At 35.9% G+C, this 22,476-nt stretch overlaps 1 protein-coding gene across 1 annotated transcript in view; it reads right to left on the bottom strand.

Annotated features, from left to right (window-relative positions):
* Positions 1-1,051: 1,051 nt before the first annotated feature.
* LOC131935523 (glycoprotein-N-acetylgalactosamine 3-beta-galactosyltransferase 1-like) overlaps positions 1,052-22,476 on the bottom strand; it is a 29,488-nt gene continuing 8,063 nt past the window's right edge. The window contains exons 3-7 of the mRNA XM_059291956.1: positions 6,844-6,956; positions 4,342-4,477; positions 3,468-3,589; positions 1,643-1,901; positions 1,052-1,177 (exon numbers count right to left, since the gene is read on the bottom strand). Of these exons, the coding sequence (XP_059147939.1) occupies positions 1,052-1,177; positions 1,643-1,901; positions 3,468-3,589; positions 4,342-4,477; positions 6,844-6,956 (756 nt within the window). The remainder of the gene's footprint in view (positions 1,178-1,642; positions 1,902-3,467; positions 3,590-4,341; positions 4,478-6,843; positions 6,957-22,476) is intronic.

Below are 22,476 nucleotides of genomic sequence, written 5' to 3'. Positions count from 1 at the left end.
AAGAAAATAGTTTTAAATTTCATTTTATTTTATTATTTTTAGTGCACTTACAAAAATTTGCGATCACGAACTTTTGCGTATATTACATATTAAGATATAAAAAATATACAAATAAATTAAATATTAAAAATCATTTTCGCCCAATGGTTTCTGCACGGCCTATAAATTCCTTAAAATAAACCTTACTGGAAGCTCGAATTTCCAAAGTTGAAATCGTAATTTATTTCCGGCACACGGAAATACCAATATCTGCTATCAACGGAGCGAATACTAAAATAATATGCAGAGGAATTAGTATAGCAGTTTTTGTCACCCATTAACACACACACACACACTCACACACAAGCACGTACACAAACATACGCGCACACACGCATACACATTCACAGACACACATTTTCAGACATACATACACACACATACACACACAGACATATTTTTAAACACATCTCCTCCATAATTTTGTTGCATTTTTTGCAGTCAGAATCTCAACCACCAGATGCCGTTAGGGTTAACTCCTCTACTTCAATCAGTGACTATCAGATTGAAAAATAAAAGTTTAACAAAATGCTAGATCTACACACCATTTACTCTCGTAGACATTCAATGCAAGAACTGTCGCATCTAACAAACCTTACTTCACATACTTGTCCAAATCTGTTTGAATGACAATATGTTATATATATATATATATATATATATATATATATATATATATATATATATATATATATATATATATTGCTCCATAGTCTAAAAGCACAAAGCCCAGGCCCCAATTTTAGAGGATCCGGATGTTGCATCTCCATATTGCTGGTGGACCCGATATATATATATATATATATGTGTGTGTGTGTGTGGTCATATATACATATATGATAATAATGCAATAAAGCACAAGAAGTATGGTAAATAAAACTAGAATCATGGATACATCCTAATGTCGTTTAGCCGTACCCCATTTGAAAATGTTTGTACTAAACAGAATATCTGTTGCTTGGATCAAATACATGAGTTCACTTGTCCAAATTTGATAACGTGACAGTTGGAGCTAGACAACTAAGCGATTGAAGAAACCAAACGGCCTCAAGCGGTAGATGAAATAGTCCAGTTGAAACATGTTGATTGGTGAGATGTAGTGAAACTTGACGGCGTAGTCACTCAACCATCGCCATCCCTGTAAACACACGGACACTTAAGGTTGGGATAATTCAACTAGAGTAACTAGTGACATTTATACGAGGGTTAAGGGTGTGTGTGTGAGTGTGTGTGTGTGTAAGTAGATGACCGTGAGTGTGTAACTAGGGGACAGAGTTTCTTCCAGGCATCTTCCGGCCCCTCTACACCCCCCAAAGAAAGTCTACCGCCCCTCCCCCCCCCCCGCCCGGAAAAATTAAGTCTGCCCCCACCCCAAAAATATCAAGTGCCCCCTCCATCAGGAGAAAAAAGTCTGGAAGAAACACTGAGCATATCGGTGTAGATTTTTTGTGTAAAGAGGGATATTTGAGGGGTAATAAAAATCTTTAATCCAAAAAATCGATAAAATACCTTAAAAAACTGAACTAAAAAATGGTATGAAAAATATCAGAAATCATTAAAAAACATTGGCTATGGTTAATCAATAGCGAAACAAGAAACGTACCTTATTAGTGCAGTTATAATAGTCATAGCTTTCATATCCCGTGTCGCAGTGGCTATCCATTACAGTTTGTAGCGGGAAGCCATGAAAGCGGGTTTTCCCGAACTGGTCGAGACTCTCGCCGATTCTCACGTCTAGACTTTCAAGACACCTGCCCATCTCCACGTCTTCGTCGGTGTTTGTTTTGATACACCTCTGAGCGTCGTCCCTCTCGCACAGTCTTCTCAGCGCCTCCTTGCTCAGTACATAGCCGGCGCCGCCGCTGGGAGATGAAGACAAATATCACAACACGACATACAAACATAAAGTACGCGTTGTATCTCCAGCTTTTTTAGTAGATGTGTGAGACTTCTAGCTCGAAGTGGCGGTAGAGAGCTAGGGTGCTAACCCGTAAGTTTCGAGTTCAAATCCGGATTCAAGTCATAAGACCGTCCCTGAGTCCACCCAGCTCTGAGGGGAATCTAACTCACGTTAGAGAAAGTACAGGCGGCTGGACATAGGGATAACCACACATATCCCTTCACAAACTGAGGTCACAGACACAGGTGAACTCTACTTCACTTGTACCATAGACCGTCAGGTTTGTAAGGGGAACTTTAGTCTAGGATTCATGCGAAATGTAAAAATATTGCCGGTATGAGAGAGTAAAAATACAGTGTGTGTATGCTCTTATACATATCACTAGAGATACGACTCTATTCTCTTATGTCCCAGGTAGACTGGGAGGCTTTGTACGACGTGAAACCCGGCAAGGTGACGCGTGGTTGGGCAGGTGGACGCTTGACTGCTAACTCTGAAAGTTTCGAGTTCGCACCCTACGCAGATAAGTCTCGTTAGTTAGGGCCAGCAACTCATCTAGCAGAGATAACTCCAAAATCAAACGATTCTTGCCTTGTTGTTTATTCTTGGATGACAAAGGCAACGGAAGCAAATCCATAAAAAATTAACCGGGAGTGATCTAAACTTTCTCGAATATTCTTATATGAAACAACAAGGGGTGGCACCTCGGGATATAGACATGATTTTTAATCCATTTTAAATACTTAAACTTTCAAAAATAGAATAAAATCTCGTAGAAAAAAAGAATGGCACACCAAGTAAACGCCAAATAAAATGTGCATAATAGTGCGGAATATTATTAGTACTCTATAAATTCACATGCGTTTTTTGAGAAATCGGAAAAAGCGAAAATTACTATTTCCGGTCAACGGAAATTACTCAAAATTTGAGAGAAGGTAGAGAATTAGATCTTTTTTTTTACATATGAAATTTCAATTATCTAACTGAAATAGTACTCAAGTAGAAAAAGCTCCATTTCCGGTTATCGGAAATAGCTCAAAAGTTGAAACGAATCTACGATTTTGATATAATACTTATATATAAAATTTCATCAACCTAGCTGTAACGGTACTCAAGTTATTGTGTTTACAGACACACACACACACAGACACACGCACAGACAGACATACGGGCAAGATTGGAAAACTATGCTTTTCCGACTCAGGGAGCTGTAAAGCGTCGAGATTTTCAAAAATCTCGATTATATTTTTTTTGCACGATTAAAAGACTTTCTCTATACTTCGTATATACGAGAAAGTAAAAACAAGGTGAAGTCGTATTCAACGAAACATAAGGTACACAACATGTTTTCACTTAACACATAATTGTGTTGCAGGAAATCCCCCCCATTTCATGAAAATAAAAAACGAGGAAGAAATTACCCGGTAGATGCTGGTTAGCAATCTAACACAAAATGACGCAGTACACAACAGTAGTTATCTAATGTTTTTTAATCCTAATATGTGACAGATAAGACTTTTTAAACTACCTATTGTATCCTTGTTTCACAAAAAGTTTGAACGTCTGCCCAAAATATACCGGTTCTGATTGGTTCTTGTCTGACAGGAAGTGTAGCAAGTTTTCTACTATGACGAACGTGTCATCATCCACCTGTACAAGAAAAACGTGTCAAATTCTTTTTTTTATAGATCAGGTGGCAAAATTCTGGTATTCAGTGTGCACAATTTATTTAGATATAGGCCTACATGTTGAAATTGAGTATCATTCAAAATTTACATAAAAATTGATATTCCAACAAAATGAGCTTAAAATGTGACAAACAACAGATTTTGGGCATGGCAGAAGTATGACTGCTATTCCATAAGTCTCGAGTTCGATGCTTCTGAGTCAACCCAGCTATAATGTGTACCTGTCTCGAGTTAAGATCACTTCTTCTTAGAACAGAGCACTTTTTTTTGTCTCAGACATGTAATTTACAGCGTCAGTTTGCCTTGCTATGTTCGCTTCAGTTTCAGTTTTCACCATCGGTGAGGAGTGATACCGATTTACAATAGTATTACTCCTTTCTGACATGTAGTTTCATTCATTTAAGATGGTTTACTTATTCATAATACAAAACGTCTAATTACAATTTAATTGTTACGCCTAAAAATGCAAATGTGTATTTTGATGGTGATTCATAATCTGTTTAAAAAAAAATTACGCAAAAGTTGTTCCAGCTAAAAGGATATCTAATGAACATGTAATTGAGAGCTAATTATAATTAACAACATTACATTTATCATTGTCATGGGGAAAGCTACTTCATTAACTATAGTTAAAATACTTAATTATGGATAAAACACAAAGTGATGCAACATAATGCCCGTATATAGTTTAAAATCTAATGGCACTTTTCATACCTTCATAAACCAATCATAGTAGTGAAAGTAATTCTGATAGACGTAGGCAAAAGCTTTCATTGTTTTAACTGTGAGGTGTTCTCTCCCCTCACTGACATTCAAACCTACAGCTGGAAAACTGGAGTTGGTCTGAGAGCTGTAATAAGGATTATAATATTAAGTTGGTCTGGGAACTCTTTCATGGATTATAATATTACGGCTGGTTTAAGAGCTGGAACAGTTTATAATATTAAGTTAATCTGGGAGTTGTTACAAGGATTATAATATTAAGCTGGTTTAGGAGTTGTTTTAAGGATGATAATATTAAGCTGGTCTTGGAGCTGTATTATGGATTATAATTTTAAGCTGGTTTAAGAGCTGGAACAGATTATGATATTAAGTTATTCTGGGAGTTTTAACATGGATTATAATATTAATCTGGTAAGGGGCTGTAGATGGTGTAACAACATGAACTTCATTGTTGTTATTGTGGGTTCTTCAATATACTCACACGAGCAACAGTAGTTGTGAAACTATAACTTTATTTACACTTTATACACTACAGTGAAATGATGAATCCATAGTATTAGTAAATCCATAGATAAACAACTAGTATAATTTGGTATAAGTACAATCACAGTCACGAATCAAAGTGACGTAGTGACATCCTACATTCACAGTCACAGTCCAAGCGCAAGCACCCCCGTTCACCTTTCGCTCTACCTTTTATACGGTCCATTCTCTCCCCTTACGTACATGAGCGATCTCACCCAAAAGCATGGGAAAATACATGACGAGTCGCTCAGACAGTCCTTCCGCTAGCCAGGTACTCTTCATTCATGCAACTTCATGTAAAACACAATATAATATAAACATACCTAATTATACAGTCTGCGACAGATGGGACGGAATTGTCTAGCGGCAGAGAGCTCGACTGCTAACCCGTAAGTCTCGAGTTCAAATCGGGTTCAAGTCGGTAGACTGTCCCTGAGTCCACCCAACGCTAAAGGGTACTAAACTCACGTTAGGAAAAGTAAACGCGGCTGGACATATAGCTGACCACATTATTCCTTCATATGCCGAAGGCACAGTAACTCGATTTCACTTGCCTAGTAGACCATTACAAGGTAAAAACGATAGTTGACTTGATACTCATGTGTTGAGGCTCACTCCAATTATTAAACTACTTTGTCCTTACCGAAGTCTCACTTCAATTATAAAACTATTTTTGTCCTTACGAAAGTCTCAATTCTATTATAAAACTACTAGCCGTCGCTACCCGTTACACGTGAATTATAGGCCTATATATTTTAATGTTATACGTGTTTGAGGAAAAAAAAATAAAATATATATATATATATATATATATATATATATATATATATATATATATAATTCTCTTCTTGGAGACGATAGAAAACAAGCTGTAAGCGCGCTCCCTACCACCCCCCACCACATGGTCTGGTGAGCTGTGGTTCACGTTAAATTTTTACAATCGTAGAGCCGGGTTTAGTGACAGCTATTAGGGGCAGATAATTTAGTTTGAAACGATTTTAAACTTAGGGGAGGTAACTAAGAGGAGTTTAATTTAGCAGGGGGGGGAGGGGTAGGGGAAAGGAGTGTGGGGGGGTTATCGTCCTTAACGAGCTACTGATAGTGTTTTAAAGCAAATGTTTTCAGTGGCAGCATTGGTACTGTCGAATTCACAAATTATGAATTACTGAAAAGTAGAAAATAAAACAACTAAATAGCGGCGTATGATATGCCGCGGGTCGGCTCGTATTTTATAAAATAGTTGTTGGTCAAAACGCAATGTGCTTTACTACACGTTGATCAATATTAGTGACCATGCAAAGAAATAACTAAATAACTAAAAATCCGACACATTTAAAATAACAGGCTACCAATACCAATTAGAAAAATTAAAACCAAATTATATACATTATAAGTCAACAGACCACCATATTAAATACACACACTGATTAAGAGACTTAAGATTTCGCTAAAAGCCCGGCTATTCAATGGTCAATATGTTTTTTTTAAAGTAATTTGTATTAGTTTGACCGAGAAACGTTTATATTTCTTTGCGCACGCATTGATAAGTAGATCTATAGATCTAGATCTAGATCTAAATCAAATTGGAATGAAATAATTCCTTTCTTTATATTCTAAAATCGGAAGATGACGTCATTAGTGTTGTGTTCTTTCCAAAGTGTAAACATGTGGCATGTGACGTTATTGTTTAAAGCGCTCTTGTCACAACTATAAACACTTTTCCGGTTGTATAATTAAAATGGTATTTCTACTTTCGAATATGACTTTATTTTTATTTTTCTTCTATAAATAAAATTTATTTTATACATTTAAAACATTCAACATATTATTTCCCACAAGAGTCCGTATCAAGTTCTCCATATATTTCTGAAGATACTGATATTATACTTTGAACATACTTCGCGGACAGAGAGAGAGAGAGACAGAAGTGCGCACATGGCCTTTTATATATTGGGATTTTGTCCTTACCTCATAAAAAGAACCTTTTCAGCACGAGTCGCCCAAGTTTCTTTGACGGCTTGAGCCTTGGTGTTAAGATTCTGCGGTGACGTCATAACCCAAATTAGAACCTTCACTTGTTTCTTTAGTTGTTCTAAACTGTCATCGCTATCTGGTGATATATATATATATATATATATATATATATATATATATATATATATATATATATATATCGTCCCCACGGGGCTAGAAGAAAGTCCGAGGATAGCCCGGGGAAAATCTTACCCTCCAGGGGCGTCAGAGAACGCGTCTGATTTAGTTTATTGAACGACTATAAAGTCTTATTTTTTCCGTTGTCTATTGCACATTTTAAAACGAGCATAGGCGCTATCCCACTCAAAGAGAGCCATACAGTGGCGTGCAGAGGGAGGGCGGACGGGGCCTAGTCCCCGGGCATCCACCACCGGGAGGCATCCAGTGGGGGTGGAATATATATATATATATATATATATATATATATATATATATATATATATATATATATATATATATATATATATATATATATATATATATATATATAATTTTAAAAAAGTAGCGATATGTCGTGTCATGGTCTCATCGTATCTTTCCATATATCTGCCGATCTCACCCCAAAAAAAATTGACACTCAATCGTCTGTCATTCGTTTTGACATTACACTCACTGTCCGTATGGCGAAACTTATAAAGAAAAAGCGGGCAGCAATGAAGGGTAGTCCAATGGCAGTCATTGATATTCCAACAATAAATGTGTGTGATATTTATTTAGTATAGTGTAGGGGCATCTTTTAGAGTTCTTGTGACCAAATTATTACCATGCACCGTAGGGGCATCTTTAAAGTAATATACACGTATTCGTTATACTCATTTTCAAGGACATCCGTAGAGTAATTATATCATATTTATTTTTATACCATGTAGGGGCATCTTTAAAGTAATCATTCGTATATTCAATATAATATATTTTATGAGCATCTAGTAATATGCCCACTTCACTTTATAATATATTTTATATATTTTAGATGCATATTGAAAGTAATTATGCCTATATTCATGTAACACACTCGAAGGACATGCAACAGTAATCACACCAATCATCGTTGTTAACATTGGGGGCATCTCTAAAGATTTTTTTTTATTTACATGTTCATTATGATACATTTTATGGGCATCCAAAGGGTAATTATGCCCATATTATTATTATAAATTTGTGGGGCATCTATGGTGAAATATATATTTGTAGTGTAATTACGCCCATGTAGGGGCATCCTTTAGAATAGATTCGTTTTCATGCATTGTATGAGCATACTTAAGAATGCCCATATTGTTTTTGATACACTGTATTTTTAATTCTGAGTAGAGCTTTCTTTAAAGTAATTGGGGGCACATACAGAGCCACTTTTATTCCACTTTTATTGATGTAGTGAAATGTGGGGATGCGGTGTGGGTTTTTATGCCATGGATGCCGTTAGTGGATTATCCCCCACCTGAACTAGACATGCGTTACCTGGGTGTTAAATTTGGGAAAACACGTCCAAGCTGTAGGGAGGGTCTGACATAGCACAGTGGATTTTTAAACACAGTCCGACGTAGAAGTGTTTTTTTTTAAAGTATTAAGGTATGGTAGGTCTGGCAGCTTTAGACAACCAAGGTTCACTTCTGCTATATTCAAGGCTCAGATAGTTTGAATCTAGCATCACCCATCTCTTTCAAGGGTTGAGGTTTTGACCAAGTGGTTTAGAGAAAAAAAATGTAAAGCATCTCTAGTTTAATGCACACTCTCACCTGTATTAGTTACACTATAGGAATTCTCAAACAGGCCAAGAGAGAATCAGGCCATAAATAAAGGCGTGTCTGACGCCCTAATTGTAGACACGAACAAAGTTTTTGTCACCACGGTCCCGGGCGGTAATACAATACCGGATGAGACGCTTTTGTGGTGCATCACAGACCCCGCCCCGACATGTCCCCCAATTGCCTCCCCGCCCCGAAGTTCCATACATTCATTCATTGGGATTTAGCAGTAATCGACGTTTTCATCTTGATTAAGATAAGTAAAATTTTTAAAAGAAATGCTTTTCCGTGTGTATTAACTTTCAGCACAACATATTTTTTTTTGTAATTAAGTTATATATATATAAAGATATATATATATATATATATATATATATATATATATATATATATATATATATATATATATATATATATATATATATATATATATATATATGTGTGTATGTATGTATGTTTGTATTTATGGGAGCATCTCCCTTTTGATTTGACCCCGGGCATCTACATAGGTCTGCACGCCACTGGAGCCATGGGCGCCGAATTGCATTCAGCCGGGAAGTCACCTGTCTTATTAGTTTTTATGTTTAGCGCAAATCTCCATAGCAGTAATCATAACGGCTTTCCAAAGTTTAATGGCGATCGGATGAAATATGTAGTAATGCATAAAATACAAATAAAGTCTGACGAAATATATTCTAGGGTTTCATCAATGCTTTACCAATCCCATATTCTTAGACGCGTGACCTTGTTTTCTAAAACTGAGTTATTTAAATGTAAAAAATGCCTGTGATTAGATCATATTTATTTGGACACGGATTTATCTACACTACCGCTGTAAGAAAGCCTTGAGTGTACGCTAATCACTAATACTAATATCACCGTTAATCACTCACCGCCAGCGTGTCGGGGACGTTTTGGGGCGCTCTCGTGAGCCACCGATTACCGCAGGGGCGCCGCGTATGGCCCCTGGCTCGGTTTAATCATCGATGGTAGTGTGCCGCCTAGTCAATATTATACGATACTCCTTAAAACTAACGTAGATTCAATGGCGCTCATGGGAAAGCCCGGGGCGCCAATTAGTACCCTGTCGGAGAGCCGGATAATGCACCTGATTAAATTTAGTAAGCGACTATAGCGCCCCATCTTATCCTTTGCCTAACGCACTGTTTAGAACAGTGGCGACCCCCTTATATAAAATGTAAGTGACTCGCGACCCCCATAGAATTAAAAAGTCGAAATTAGTAAGGACATTAATAAACACCTAAAAAAGATTTTCTTGTAGACTTTCAATATCAATTATTATTGATAACTGTTTTAATACGATGAGTGCAATTACATGTTTTTAACATTCGCGGTTGAGTTTTTTTTTTAACGCCAACCTCATGTCATTCTCAACTTAAGGATGACACCACGGATAGAATTTTTAAAAATGTAACATGTTTTAGTATGTTTAATAGATTCATTTGTTAAAAGTTGTTAACCAATAGACAAAAATTAAATAACATATAGCCGCCAATACCAGTACTGGTTGCCATGGTAGCCACGAAAAGGTGTAAACTAACACCTTTTGAAACCTCTATAACATTGTTCCTTAAAGAGATTTTAAAAATCTGATGACACATATAGTTTTCTCAAACCAAACTATATATTTCTACGTTTATTCATTGCGATAGCTCGTAATCAATTTTGAATACAATTGTTTACAGAAAACTATGTACAAAAAATTAGGGGGTTGTGCTACATAAATATCAAAATTTCCTAAATTATTGCAATAAACTTAATGTACAAACGTAGTATTGTTGACAGTATAATGTTTAATGTACGTGGAAAGTTTCTGTCGTATATGATAAAGGGTTCTAAAGCCTTAGCGATTTGAATGTTAAATTTTGAGGAAAAATGCAAAGTTGAGAAAACGTGAAAAGAAGGTTGGAAAAAGGCACTGAAAAACAGAAAAACGAGTCTTGTTATGTGTAAAAGAGCCATTTGGCTAATAAAATACGTGTTGACTTATGTTGTAAGCTTTAGATAGATTTTCATATGTAAGCAGAAAATATGTATACTACAGGTAATGAATTTATAATTATTAAGTATTACATATCCTAATAATCGAGTGTTATTCTCAAAACAAATATTTAAAAAAGCAGATTAAGTTCGTTTGTTAGCTTGTTTTCTCACTACAATACAATGTCTACTTAAATTGTAGCTTGCACAATTTTTTTGCCTCTTGGTAATAGCCAACTACAACATTCCTAGATACAGCGCTTGAGGCTAGGCAACGCCTCCCCCCTCCCCACCGCTGGATAGTGCGTGCATGTCTGATGAGCTATAGATTACCAATGTTTATTCAACCGTGAATAACACATCTCTGTAGATAGAGACAAGCACTATGTTTCTATACAGTGAATGCGTATCAGCTATCCCATCTAGTATTTAAATTGGTTGCCAGTAAATCCTACATGGAGGGATGGGCATACACATTAACACATGTGTCGTTTACAGTCAGAACGCGTTCAAGCCTATAACATGGTGATGTAAGAAAATCTTAAATAGGCCGTTGGTTGAATAGCGAGGATGGAAAGAAGTGGATGGACTTGGTGCATTCTTAAAACTGACAGACATGTCCATGACGCATTATTTCAGCTTAGTATAAAATGTACTAAACATTGTTTAGTAGTGTTACAATGACAAATCGCAGTACATTTCTTGGCAAAGTTTTAAATATTAACCTAAATGTTGTTGTATAATATTAAAACAGCAAAAAAACAAACGATTATATGCAGTGTTTCTTCCAGACTTTTTTCTCCGGGGGGGGGCACTTGAAATCTTCGGGGGGGCGGTAAACTTTCTTCGGGGGGGCGGACACTGTTAAAAGTATATATTTTCTATATAAATTATATAAATTTCATTTCGTTCGGGGGGGCGGTAAAAATTTTTCGGGGGGGCAAAGCCCCCCCGAAGAGATGCCTGGAAGAAACTCTGATTATATGTATTGCAAATAAAGTAAACAATAGACAGACAATAAAAACAAGATGGTTACTTAGCCCACGTGGTTAGTTTCTACCTATCGTGAATTATTTTGATTTACTGTACTCTAATATAATTATTCAAGCGCGTCAACGAATCTTTTCCCATTCATTACTTTTACGCGCATCCCCTTATATAGAATTCGATATCAAATTTTACTTTGTACAAAACAACGTTTATTCGACTTATTTGTAGAATAAAGAAAATAAGTCACTACACCAGCGGGTACATGAGTGCTTGACTTGACTTGACTTAGTCCTCTTTGCTCCTTATGGAGCATAGGGCCTCCACCATTTCCTTCCATTTCTTCCTGTCCTCGGCTATTAATTTTGACATCTCCCAAGACATCCCTGTTGGCTTCAGTTCTTCAAGAAGACTCCGCCTCCAGGTCTGTCTTGGGCGCCCTCTCTTCCGCTTCCCCTGGGGGTTCCACTCAAGCGCTTGGCGTGTAATATTTGTGTGAGCCTTTCGCAGTGTGTGACCCACCCAGCGCCACTTCCCCCTTCTTATTTGCACACCTATAGGCTCCTGCCTAGCTTTCCTCCATAGTTCCAAGTTCGGCACACATGAGTGCTTGGCCGATAGATAATTGTATAGTTTATGGTGCGTCGCGGGCAATAAAGGATGTAATACCCGCTCGAAGATAGCCGTTGTCCGCGTAGCTGTGTGAAAACTTTTCGGGGGGTACCATATTTCATATAGCAATAAAAAGATAACAGTAGTCTGTAGAAGTTCGAAATGTTCGGGTTGGATAGCTAAAAGGTGTTAGTACCGAATTAAGATTAAAAATTTTGATGAGCAAAATTTAAAGTTTATACAAAACATGTGTATCTTGTGTCATTAATTTATTTCTTTGTTTTGTTTTTATTGAAAAAGTATTGAAAATCTATCCTCGAAAAGATATGTTGACATAAAATGACAAAAAACTCGATAGGCATGCTACATAAAAAAATGGGTGATACTTTCTTCAAACACTCGTTGAGGTTTACTAATTCCATACAAATTCCACGACTTTACAGTTAGGTTACTTCACTCCTTTTTATCTAACCGATCTCAACACGTGTTTCACCTTAATACCATCTCTTCACAGAAATATGTCAATATAGGGGTTCCACAGGCTCAATCTTAGGTCCTTTACTTTTTTGTTTATACATTAATGATCTTCCATTACACATTGACGCTGGTCAGTGCGAGATGTTCGCTGATGATACGTCTTTACATGTCTTTGCAGACAGTGCTGAGTCACTCAGTTACAAACTTCAAACGTGTGCCAATCAGCTTGCCACTTGGACAAAATTTAACAAAATGAAACTTCACCCCGATAAAACCAAGTCAATGTTTATTACAACTCATCAGAAACGCCTTCGTCTTCCATCCACCGCATTAAACATTACTATAGACAATACAAACATTGAACAGGTTGATAGTTACAAATGCCTAGGATTGTTTATAGATCACAACCTCACTTGGTCCGATCATATTCATTTTCTAAGAATGTCCTTATTAAAGACAACTTTTCAATTAGCAAGGATAAAGAACTTTCTCGACTATAGGAGCAGGTTAGTTTTTTATGAAGCTTTTATTCAATCTAGGTTGGATTATGCTTCTGTAGTGTGGAGCGGCAGCTTTATAACTAAGCAGCGTCCTCTTCTATCTTTACAAAAAAGGGCTATAAAACTGGTTACCGGCTTGTCTAGTAGTCTGGATTCTTTTCTTACAACTAAAATACTTCCATTAAATAAAAAGATAATATATACTAAATCAATTTTCTTATATAAAATATTCTACGAAACAGCCCCCTCTTACTTATCAGATCTATTTTCTTTTAACATAAAATTAAATCGTCGTCTTAATTTACCATTCCCATATTCAATTTTTTTCCAAAAACATAGCTTCGCCTACTGTGGTTCTAATGTGTGGAACAATCTTCCTAATAAAATAAAGCTATCTAGATCTGAAAATATATTCAAATCTAAACTAAAACTAAAATTATTTAATGACATAACTGACTCATTGTAACATTTCTCATTCATCTATTATATTCTCTTTTTTATCTCATTTTGTATTATAACTATGTAACATTGTTTCTTTATTCCACATTTTTAGTGCTACGTTACTGTTTTATTTGTTTAAACGGCCAATGTGAAAAAAAGGCCTTTGTGCCTACAATTGTTACCGTTTTTTTTAAAAATAAATTTGAATAAATTTTGAATAAATTTGAATAAATGTATTATAAAAGATCTTGTTCCCCTTGCCCTTCCAAAAACAACTCAAGTCAAAACGCGATTCACATTTCCTTTTGAAAGCCAGTGTACTGTAATGTTGAAAAGCAGATCTTTGTGATTTTTATTACTTTCTTTGCACAGTTCTTTAATTAACAGACGGGGTACAGGGCTCCAGATTTAATATTATTTACGACCTTTATTAACACTGGAGTTGGAAGAGTCTTGCTGGCGAGGGCATACCGGAGAATCATGCAATAGAACTCCCCTTGGTTAAGGAGCTAAATCTTTTAGTTTTTCTGAAAGCCGGATTGTGACCCAAATATAGATGGCGCGCCTTTTGCTAACACGAACTCACGTCTGTTGATTCATCAACTTGAAAAGCAAACAATGGTGAAAGCCTAACATCTACGGACATGTATTCCATATGCCGCTGAATAGTATTATAAGACAGAGATATTTGTTGAATCTTTACTGCACTGGAATCCCCAAGAATTTATCTCACCATCTTCAACATGCAGGATTTCATGATATTTTCCTTTTTTTTTTTTTTTTTTTTTTTTTTTTTTTTTTTTTTTTTTTTTTTGCGCTTGGCAACTTCAAATGCGACTTTATATGCTGTGTTCTCAAGGTGAAAACTTCCTGTTCAATCATGTCTCTTTTTTGTAACTAGCTTCATGCCGACGAAAGAACTATATATCTATTTGGTGTGTTCCGAATGACTCGTCTCAAAATGACGTTTTAGTTTTGAAAGACTCATAAACACGACTGAGAACAACTTTACACAGTGTGCATGTTTTTTTTCTCTATTTTATTTCCAGTGATGTTAGTAAAGCCGATTAGATATCCTTCTAAATATTTATGTTTTTTTTTTCATTGCTATGGTTTAGTCTCTACCAGTTGGCAACCCACAGAAAGCCATTCGCGACTCCGTGGGAACCCGTGGTTTAGAACGAACGTAAGCGCCATAGAGCTAACGGGAAACCCAGGGCGTCATTTTAAAACCCAAATGTTCGCCGGCGGACGCCCCCGATTCAATTGAGTCGACGATTTAGATAGCCGCTATGGAACTTTGGGCGCCAAACCGTATATTGATAAAAATCACACTCTCTCGGGCGCCACACATAAGACTATTTTTCTTCGCAGAAACCTTCGAGAGAGTATTTTGATCGATTGTAGGAAAAAAAGTAAGAGGAAAAAAGTCACAGGAAAGAAGTCACAAATGCATATTTGCACAGAATTTGTTAATACTTTGTATTATGCTAATCAACTTACGATAAATTAAATATAATGTAATCAATTTAGATGTATATGCGTGGTTTGCATACATATAGTAATATTTATAACACACATAAAAGATTTTAGCATAAAGGTTGTAGGTTTTAATTGTAATTCTGTTTTACATATAATATTTTATAGAATTTAATATGATGCCCGAACATTCTCGGTTTCCATCGTGTTTTTTAAATACCAACTTTAAGTTAGCGTGAAATAGCATAAACACAAAATCAATGTGACTTGCTGTTCTCAACTAATCACAACAATAGTTGAACCACATTTACTGTCCACTTTTATCACGCTCATTACATAACAAAGTTTAGGATCAAATGAGCAAGCCGACACGCTACAAAGGCTGTGATTGACGCAAAACGTTAACAACATACACCACGGACGGACAAAGTCGACTGAGGAGAAGCCAACCAAGATAAGGCCTACGTCAAAAACATGCAAACACACTGATGAGCCTAAATTAATTTTATTATAATTTCCAAAGTTTATTTCACTAAATAAGTAGCAAATGTTGACATTGCTATGTATAGTATCTTGCAATATTTTAACTTATTATTATTATAAACTATATTGCTTTAGAAGTTTACAAATTTGGTAATAGTACTAAAAAAATACCAAGCACATTAATAAACACCCACAATTTCACAATTACCAACAATTAAATCAAAATATTTCTTAAAATATTCTTGTGAATTTTTATATGTGACTTTTTCTGTGACTTTATTTCTGTGACTTTTTTCCGAAATATTTTTTTTCTTTTGTGACTTTTTTCGTTGACTTATTTTCTTAGCAAAACCTGTGACTTTTTTTTCTGTGTTTTTTTTCTGTGCCTTTTTTTTCTTTCACCTTTTGATCAACTCCATAAAGCTTATGGCACTCGGATGAACGGTGTCGAATCGCATCCGACTTTTATTTTTTATATACTGTATATAGAGAAAAATCACACACTACAAGGCGCCGTGTACGTGTACGTGTACGTTGTACATTGTACGTTGTACGTTGTACGTTGAACGTTGTACGTTGTACGTTGTACGTTGTACGTTGTACGTTGTACGTTGCACGTTGTACGTTGTACTTTGTACGTTGTACGTTGTACGTTGTATGTTGTACGTTGTACGTTGTACTTTGTACGTTGTACGTTTTACGTTGTACGTTGTACGTGTACGTGTCGTGTACGTGTACGTGTACGTGGACGTGCACGTGCACGTCCACGTCCACGTCCACATCCACATCCACATCCACATCCACATTCACATCCACATTCACTTCAACATCCACATCCACATCCACATCCACATACACATACACATACACATACACATACACATACACATACACATCCACGTCCACGTCCACGTCCACGTCTACGTCTACGTCTATGTCTATATATATATATATATATATATATATATATATATATATATATATATATATATATATATATATATATATATATATATATATATATATATATATCAGTCCTCACAAGCCGATGATGAAAACTGTAATACAAAAGCGAACACACAACTGACGCTGTAAATTACGTGTCTGAGGCGGAAAAAAAATAAACCGGGAGTGATCTCCCCTAAACTTTCTCGAATATTCTAATATAACAATACATGGGATGGCAACACGGAATATAGACTTGATTTTTGTTTACTTAAACTTTTAAAAATAGAATAAAATGTAGTAGAAAAAAGAATTGCGCACCAAGCGAACGCCAAAACAAAATGTGCATAATAGTGCGCAATATTATTAGTACTATAAATTTACATGCGTTTTTGAGAAATCGGAAATAGCGTAAATTAGCACTTACGGTCAACGGAAATAACTGAAAATTTGACAGAAGGTAGAGAATTAGATTTTTTACTTACATGTGAAATTTTATTAATCTATCTGAAATAGTACTCAAGTTATAGGCTTTTGAAAAATTCAAAGTAGAAAAAATACCATTTTCGGTTATCGGAAATCGCTAAAAAGTTGATACGGATCTACGATTTTGATAAAAAACTTATATATAAAATTTCATCAACCTAGCTGTAACGGTACTCAAGTTATCGTGTTTACACACACACACACACACACACACACACACACACACACACAGACACACAGTCAGACAGACAGACATACGTACAAGATTGCAAAATTATGTTTTTCCGTATCAGTGAGGTGTAAAACGTCGAGATTTGTAAAAATCATGATTTTTTTTTGCACGATTACAAGACATTCTCTATACTACGTATATACGAGTAAGTAAAAAAAAAATACACTTTTAAGTTAAAAAATTAAAAATAAATTTACACTTTCTCTACGGTCGCTTAAGTTTCTGGCCAGGAATAGCTACAATGTCAACCTTTGACCTCACAGGTTAAGATGGGTTAGAGTAAACTAAGCAGCCAATAGTAAAAAGAGTTGCATCCTCTGTTTTTGTCAAGTTCTTATGCCCGTTTACTTTCTCCATTTAATTACTATATACCCCTATACAATTTATGTTCATGTTTTGAAAACTATAAAACTACAAAATAAATTGTTATTACTACTAAAAAAAATATGTATAATTAAATTTTAAAATGTGGGAGGACTGCTATAGATATAGATGTTTGAAAGGGAAGAATGTTTGATTTGATGTATCTCATTGTAATAACATAACTTTTCCGGTTTTTAAATTTTGTGTCATTATAATTTTCTGTAATCCTACATTTATTTCAGCTCTTCTTAAAAACCCAAATTATTTATTGACCGTTTAACAGGCAGGTTTTTCACAAACAAACCAAGCATTGAAAGTACAATTTGTATCGTCCCGGACAAACCGGCCGCTTCTCACCGACCCTAAGCGCAGTTTGAGTTCCATGGTGAGTTGTCCGGTTGGTTCATATCAAAGATACTCAACTTTACCAGAGGATCTATCTCTTGACCATCGTCCACCCAGATAAGACTCCCCTCCACCGCCATGTCATTCAAACCTATAGAGCCCTTGCAAACACGTGACCTAAATCACGTGATACCTACGTCCGCCGCCACAGTGGTGTACATCAGACGTAAACACAATCAGCTGTTCACCAGGGCTGGACGTATTCACTGTATGTAAAGAACCGCACCCGCGGAAAAGGAAAAATACGTTAAAAAACTTGAACTATTAGGAATCGAAGATCCTTATACTGTTATTGATGGTTTTGTGGATAATATAAATATGTTGCCGAAATTTCTAAATAAAAATACTGTTAGTAATACTGTTTGCGTTTAGAGTTTAAGTAGATGAATATGATAAAATGCAGTAATATATAAAAAGTTATCTAGATCTGGTCAATGTAGATTCTAGAATCTCTGTTAAGTACAAGATTTAGTAGCAATAGATCTAGTACAACCGCACTACTGTAGCAAACGTGAGACCACTTAACTCCAACAAAACCCACACTACAACGGCTAATATAATTCATTAGTAATAATCACTGCTGTTCTTAGATCTCAGCCAATCTGGGTCGCATGTTATACAATTTAAGACCCTTATAATCCAGAAGGGAAGTGATCAGACACATTAATACTGATGTTCAACCCTCATGATGGTCAGTCCCACCTTTTTCTATCCCACAATAAAACCAAAGAGGAGTCAGTACCACTGCCCTTCCCTGAACATTTTTCACCTCCGTGATACCCAGCCCCACAGAGATAGTATCTCTTATATAATTTTGACCCTAAGGGCAAAGCAGGGACAACAAAGGGGAAAGTCCCACTGCTCTCCCCTCAACATTTCTCACCTCGATGTAATGTTATGTCATTTATAGCACCTGGGCTTATTATGGGAACGCTACACACTAGTATACTAGCTACACACTAGGTGCCTACTGTAAACTACTAGACTGTAAACCCTATGTAGACCTGCAATTGTATCAATTGTAGACTGGGTCCATGTATATGCGTGGTTTGCATACATGTAGTAATATTTATAACACACATAAAAGATTTTAGCGTAAAGGTTGTAGGTTTTAATTGTAATTCTGTTTTACATATAATATTTTATAGAATTTAATATGATGCCCGAACATTCTCGGTTTCCATCGTGTTTTTTAAATACCAACTTTAAGTTAGCGTGAAATAGCATAAACACAAAATCAATGTGACTTGCTGTTCTCAACTAATCACAACAATAATTGAACCACATTTACTGTCCACTTTTATCACGCTCATTACATAACAAAGTTTAGGATCAAATGAGCAAGCCGACACGCTCCAAAGGCTGTGATTGACGCAAAACGTTAACAACATACAACACGGACGGACAAAGTCGACTGAGGAGAAGCCAACCAAGATAAGGCCTACGTCAAAAACATGCAAACACTGATGAGCCTAAATTAATCTATAATATTAAGCGGGCAAGTAGTGTGTCAGTCCTTCCTTCCGTCATCGCTATAGCTTTTGGAACCATAAAAGTAAACATCGCACCATGCTGTGCTTTTCAGTGCACCGCAATGTCTTATTATAAGTAATAGAGTAGGGTTTGTTTATATAACGACATAGAGCTATTTAATAATTGCCACTGTTTTTTCTTTTTTGCATAACGTAAAGAAAATATTAAATACTTGCACATTGCTAAAGCATATTAAAAAGATCAATGTCAAATATCATTTTCGTTTATATTCCCAGAAAAAGTGGATACATTTTAATAACATAATAACAGTACGGTAGAAAAATCAAATTAATTTAACTTTTTTTTCTGATTTTGACAAAGGAGGTAATTAAAAAAAAATTTAACTCACGCTAATAAAAAATGTGAATGCAAATATACGGTCGTCATAGAAGGAATTAGTGTTGCAATAATATAATTAGCAAAATGTGAATGCAAATTATGCGGATGTTTAAGAGGAAATTATTGTTAGAAAATTATAATTAGCTTGGATTGATAAAAGGCAATCTTTAATTTTATTTTATTCACTGAATGTACTGTTTATTACTTATAATTTTAATCAACTATTCCGCACTATTATAGGCGCGTCATCACGTTCATTAGGTGCGCAATGGTTTTAGTTACGAAACTCTATTGTAAATTTTTAAAATTTAAAGTACTAGGGAAAAAATGTGTGAATTGATAAAGTGATATAAGGTAGGTAAAACACGGATATTTTAAATACTGCCTATTTTTTATACTGTTTACTAATTATTATTCTATCTTTCGGTTTGCGGACAAGCTGGGGGTTTTATTGGAGAGGGGTAGCGAGGGGGGGGGGGGGCATATGTCCCCCGGTGCCAACCTTAGGGGGCGCCAAAGTGGGTTGGAAAAAATTTGCGATGGGGGGTGGGGGGTGGAAATCGAAAGTTTTAGGGCGGGGGGGGGGGGTGCAAATCAAAAGTTTGAGCGGGGGGAATTTCAAATCAAAAGTGGTGCAAATCAAAAGTCAGAGGGGGATGCAAATCAAAAGTTTAAGGGGGTGGGGTGGAAATTGAAATTTTGATGGGAAGGGGTGCAAATCGTAAGTTTGAGGGAGGGTCAAATCGAAAGTTTGTCCCCGGGCGCTGGAAAGGGTCGCTACGCCTCTGTTTTGTAGTCATTCACTGTGTCAGACGAGTCCGCCGTGTACGTGTACGTGTACGTGTACGTGTACGTGTACGTGTACGTCTACGTCTACGTCTATTTTTATGTTTATGTTTATGTCTATGTATATATATATATATATATATATATATATATATATATATATATATATATATATATATATATATATATGTATATATATATATATATATATATATATATATATATATATATATATATATATATATATATATATATATATATATATATATATATATATATATATATATATATATATATATATATATATATATATAAACATATATATGTATATATTTATGAACATATATATACACATTTATACATTTATAAATATATGTGTGTAGGTGTATGTTTATAAGCATGTATGTGTGTTGGTCTAGTATCGTAATATTGAAGTGAAAAAAACGAACCTTGGTCTATTGTGTAACTTCTTCCATTGTGTCTCCGTGACATAGTGAATTTGAATTTGAACGGGCTCGATATAAACGACAAGGGGTTGTTGCTGTAGTATATAAACACGTACATACTAGCAAAGGCTACCACAAGAATTAGTGCTAACCTTGTTGTTCGGGTTTTCATCTTTTAGTGTTCATTTATTGTCTTATGTCATAGAAGGTTGGGGAAAAGTGATCGATTTTTACTGTTGTTTTTCGTAACCTCGAGGTGGATTTGGTTTGGTTGGATCATAAAGCCTTGCTCGCCTAATGCAGGGTTTGTGTTAGTCGCTGTAGTTATAGTCGAAGTAGGAAGAGATGTCAGCTAATGTTAGCACTTGTTGGTGGGTTGTTTTTTACTCTCTCGTATACGAAATGCAGAGAAAGTTTTGTAATCGAGCAACAAATCGAAATCGCAATTTTCCCAAATCTCGACGAGTCGGAAAAAACATAGTCTTGCAATTTTATCCGTGTGTCTGAGTATGCGTGTGTGTCTGTCTGTCTGTTTGTCTGTGTGTGTGTCTTTGTGAATGTGTATCTGTGTGTATGTGAACTCGATAACTTGATTACCGGTACAATCAGGTTGATTAAATTTTTTTATAAGTATTACTCCAAATTTGTAGTTCTGTATCAACTTTTAAGCGATTTCCGCTAATCGGAAGTGGAATTTCTTCTAGTTTTGATTTTTCAAAAGCCTATAACTTGAGTACTGTTTCAGAAATTTTACGTGTAAGTAAAAGATCTAATTCTCTGCCTTCTATCAAATATTAGATGGTTATAATGGTATGGTAAACATTAGATGGTTAGAATAGTATGGTAAACATTATATGGTTAGGTATGGCAAACATTTGGTGGTTAGAACGGTAGGGATAACAGTAGATGGTAATTGTTAGGGTAAACCGGAGCGGAATAAACAATTCAGAAAGTCGTGAGTGACATCACTTAAATATCGTGTGAAGTTGACGTCACAGATGTTACCATGACATGACAGTTTTATGTCCCGACCCCACCCCCAGCACCACCCCAGCAACCACCACCAATAAGGTCATGCACTGAAAAGTGATTACGTCCCTACCCCTTCCCTAATACTGGAAATTAGTTATGTCCCGATCCCCCCCCCCCCCCTTTACCGTTGAAAGGTGGTCATGTCACGACCCCCTCCCCCCACCACTGGAAAATGGTCATGTCCCGACCCCCACCCCCTTACCACACCAATGTCGTGTCCCGACCTGTCCTCTCCCCCCCCCCCCAACCAGTGGCGTAGCTATCGTAAAGCTAAGCAA

This window comes from Physella acuta, unplaced genomic scaffold (genome assembly GCF_028476545.2).
Source record: "Physella acuta isolate Inbredline_101_S28 unplaced genomic scaffold, ASM2847654v3 ptg000013l, whole genome shotgun sequence".
NCBI classification, from domain to species: domain Eukaryota; kingdom Metazoa; phylum Mollusca; class Gastropoda; family Physidae; genus Physella; species Physella acuta.
The sequence above is the reverse complement of the archived record's forward strand: the minus strand, read 5'-3'. Positions and strand labels throughout refer to the sequence as shown.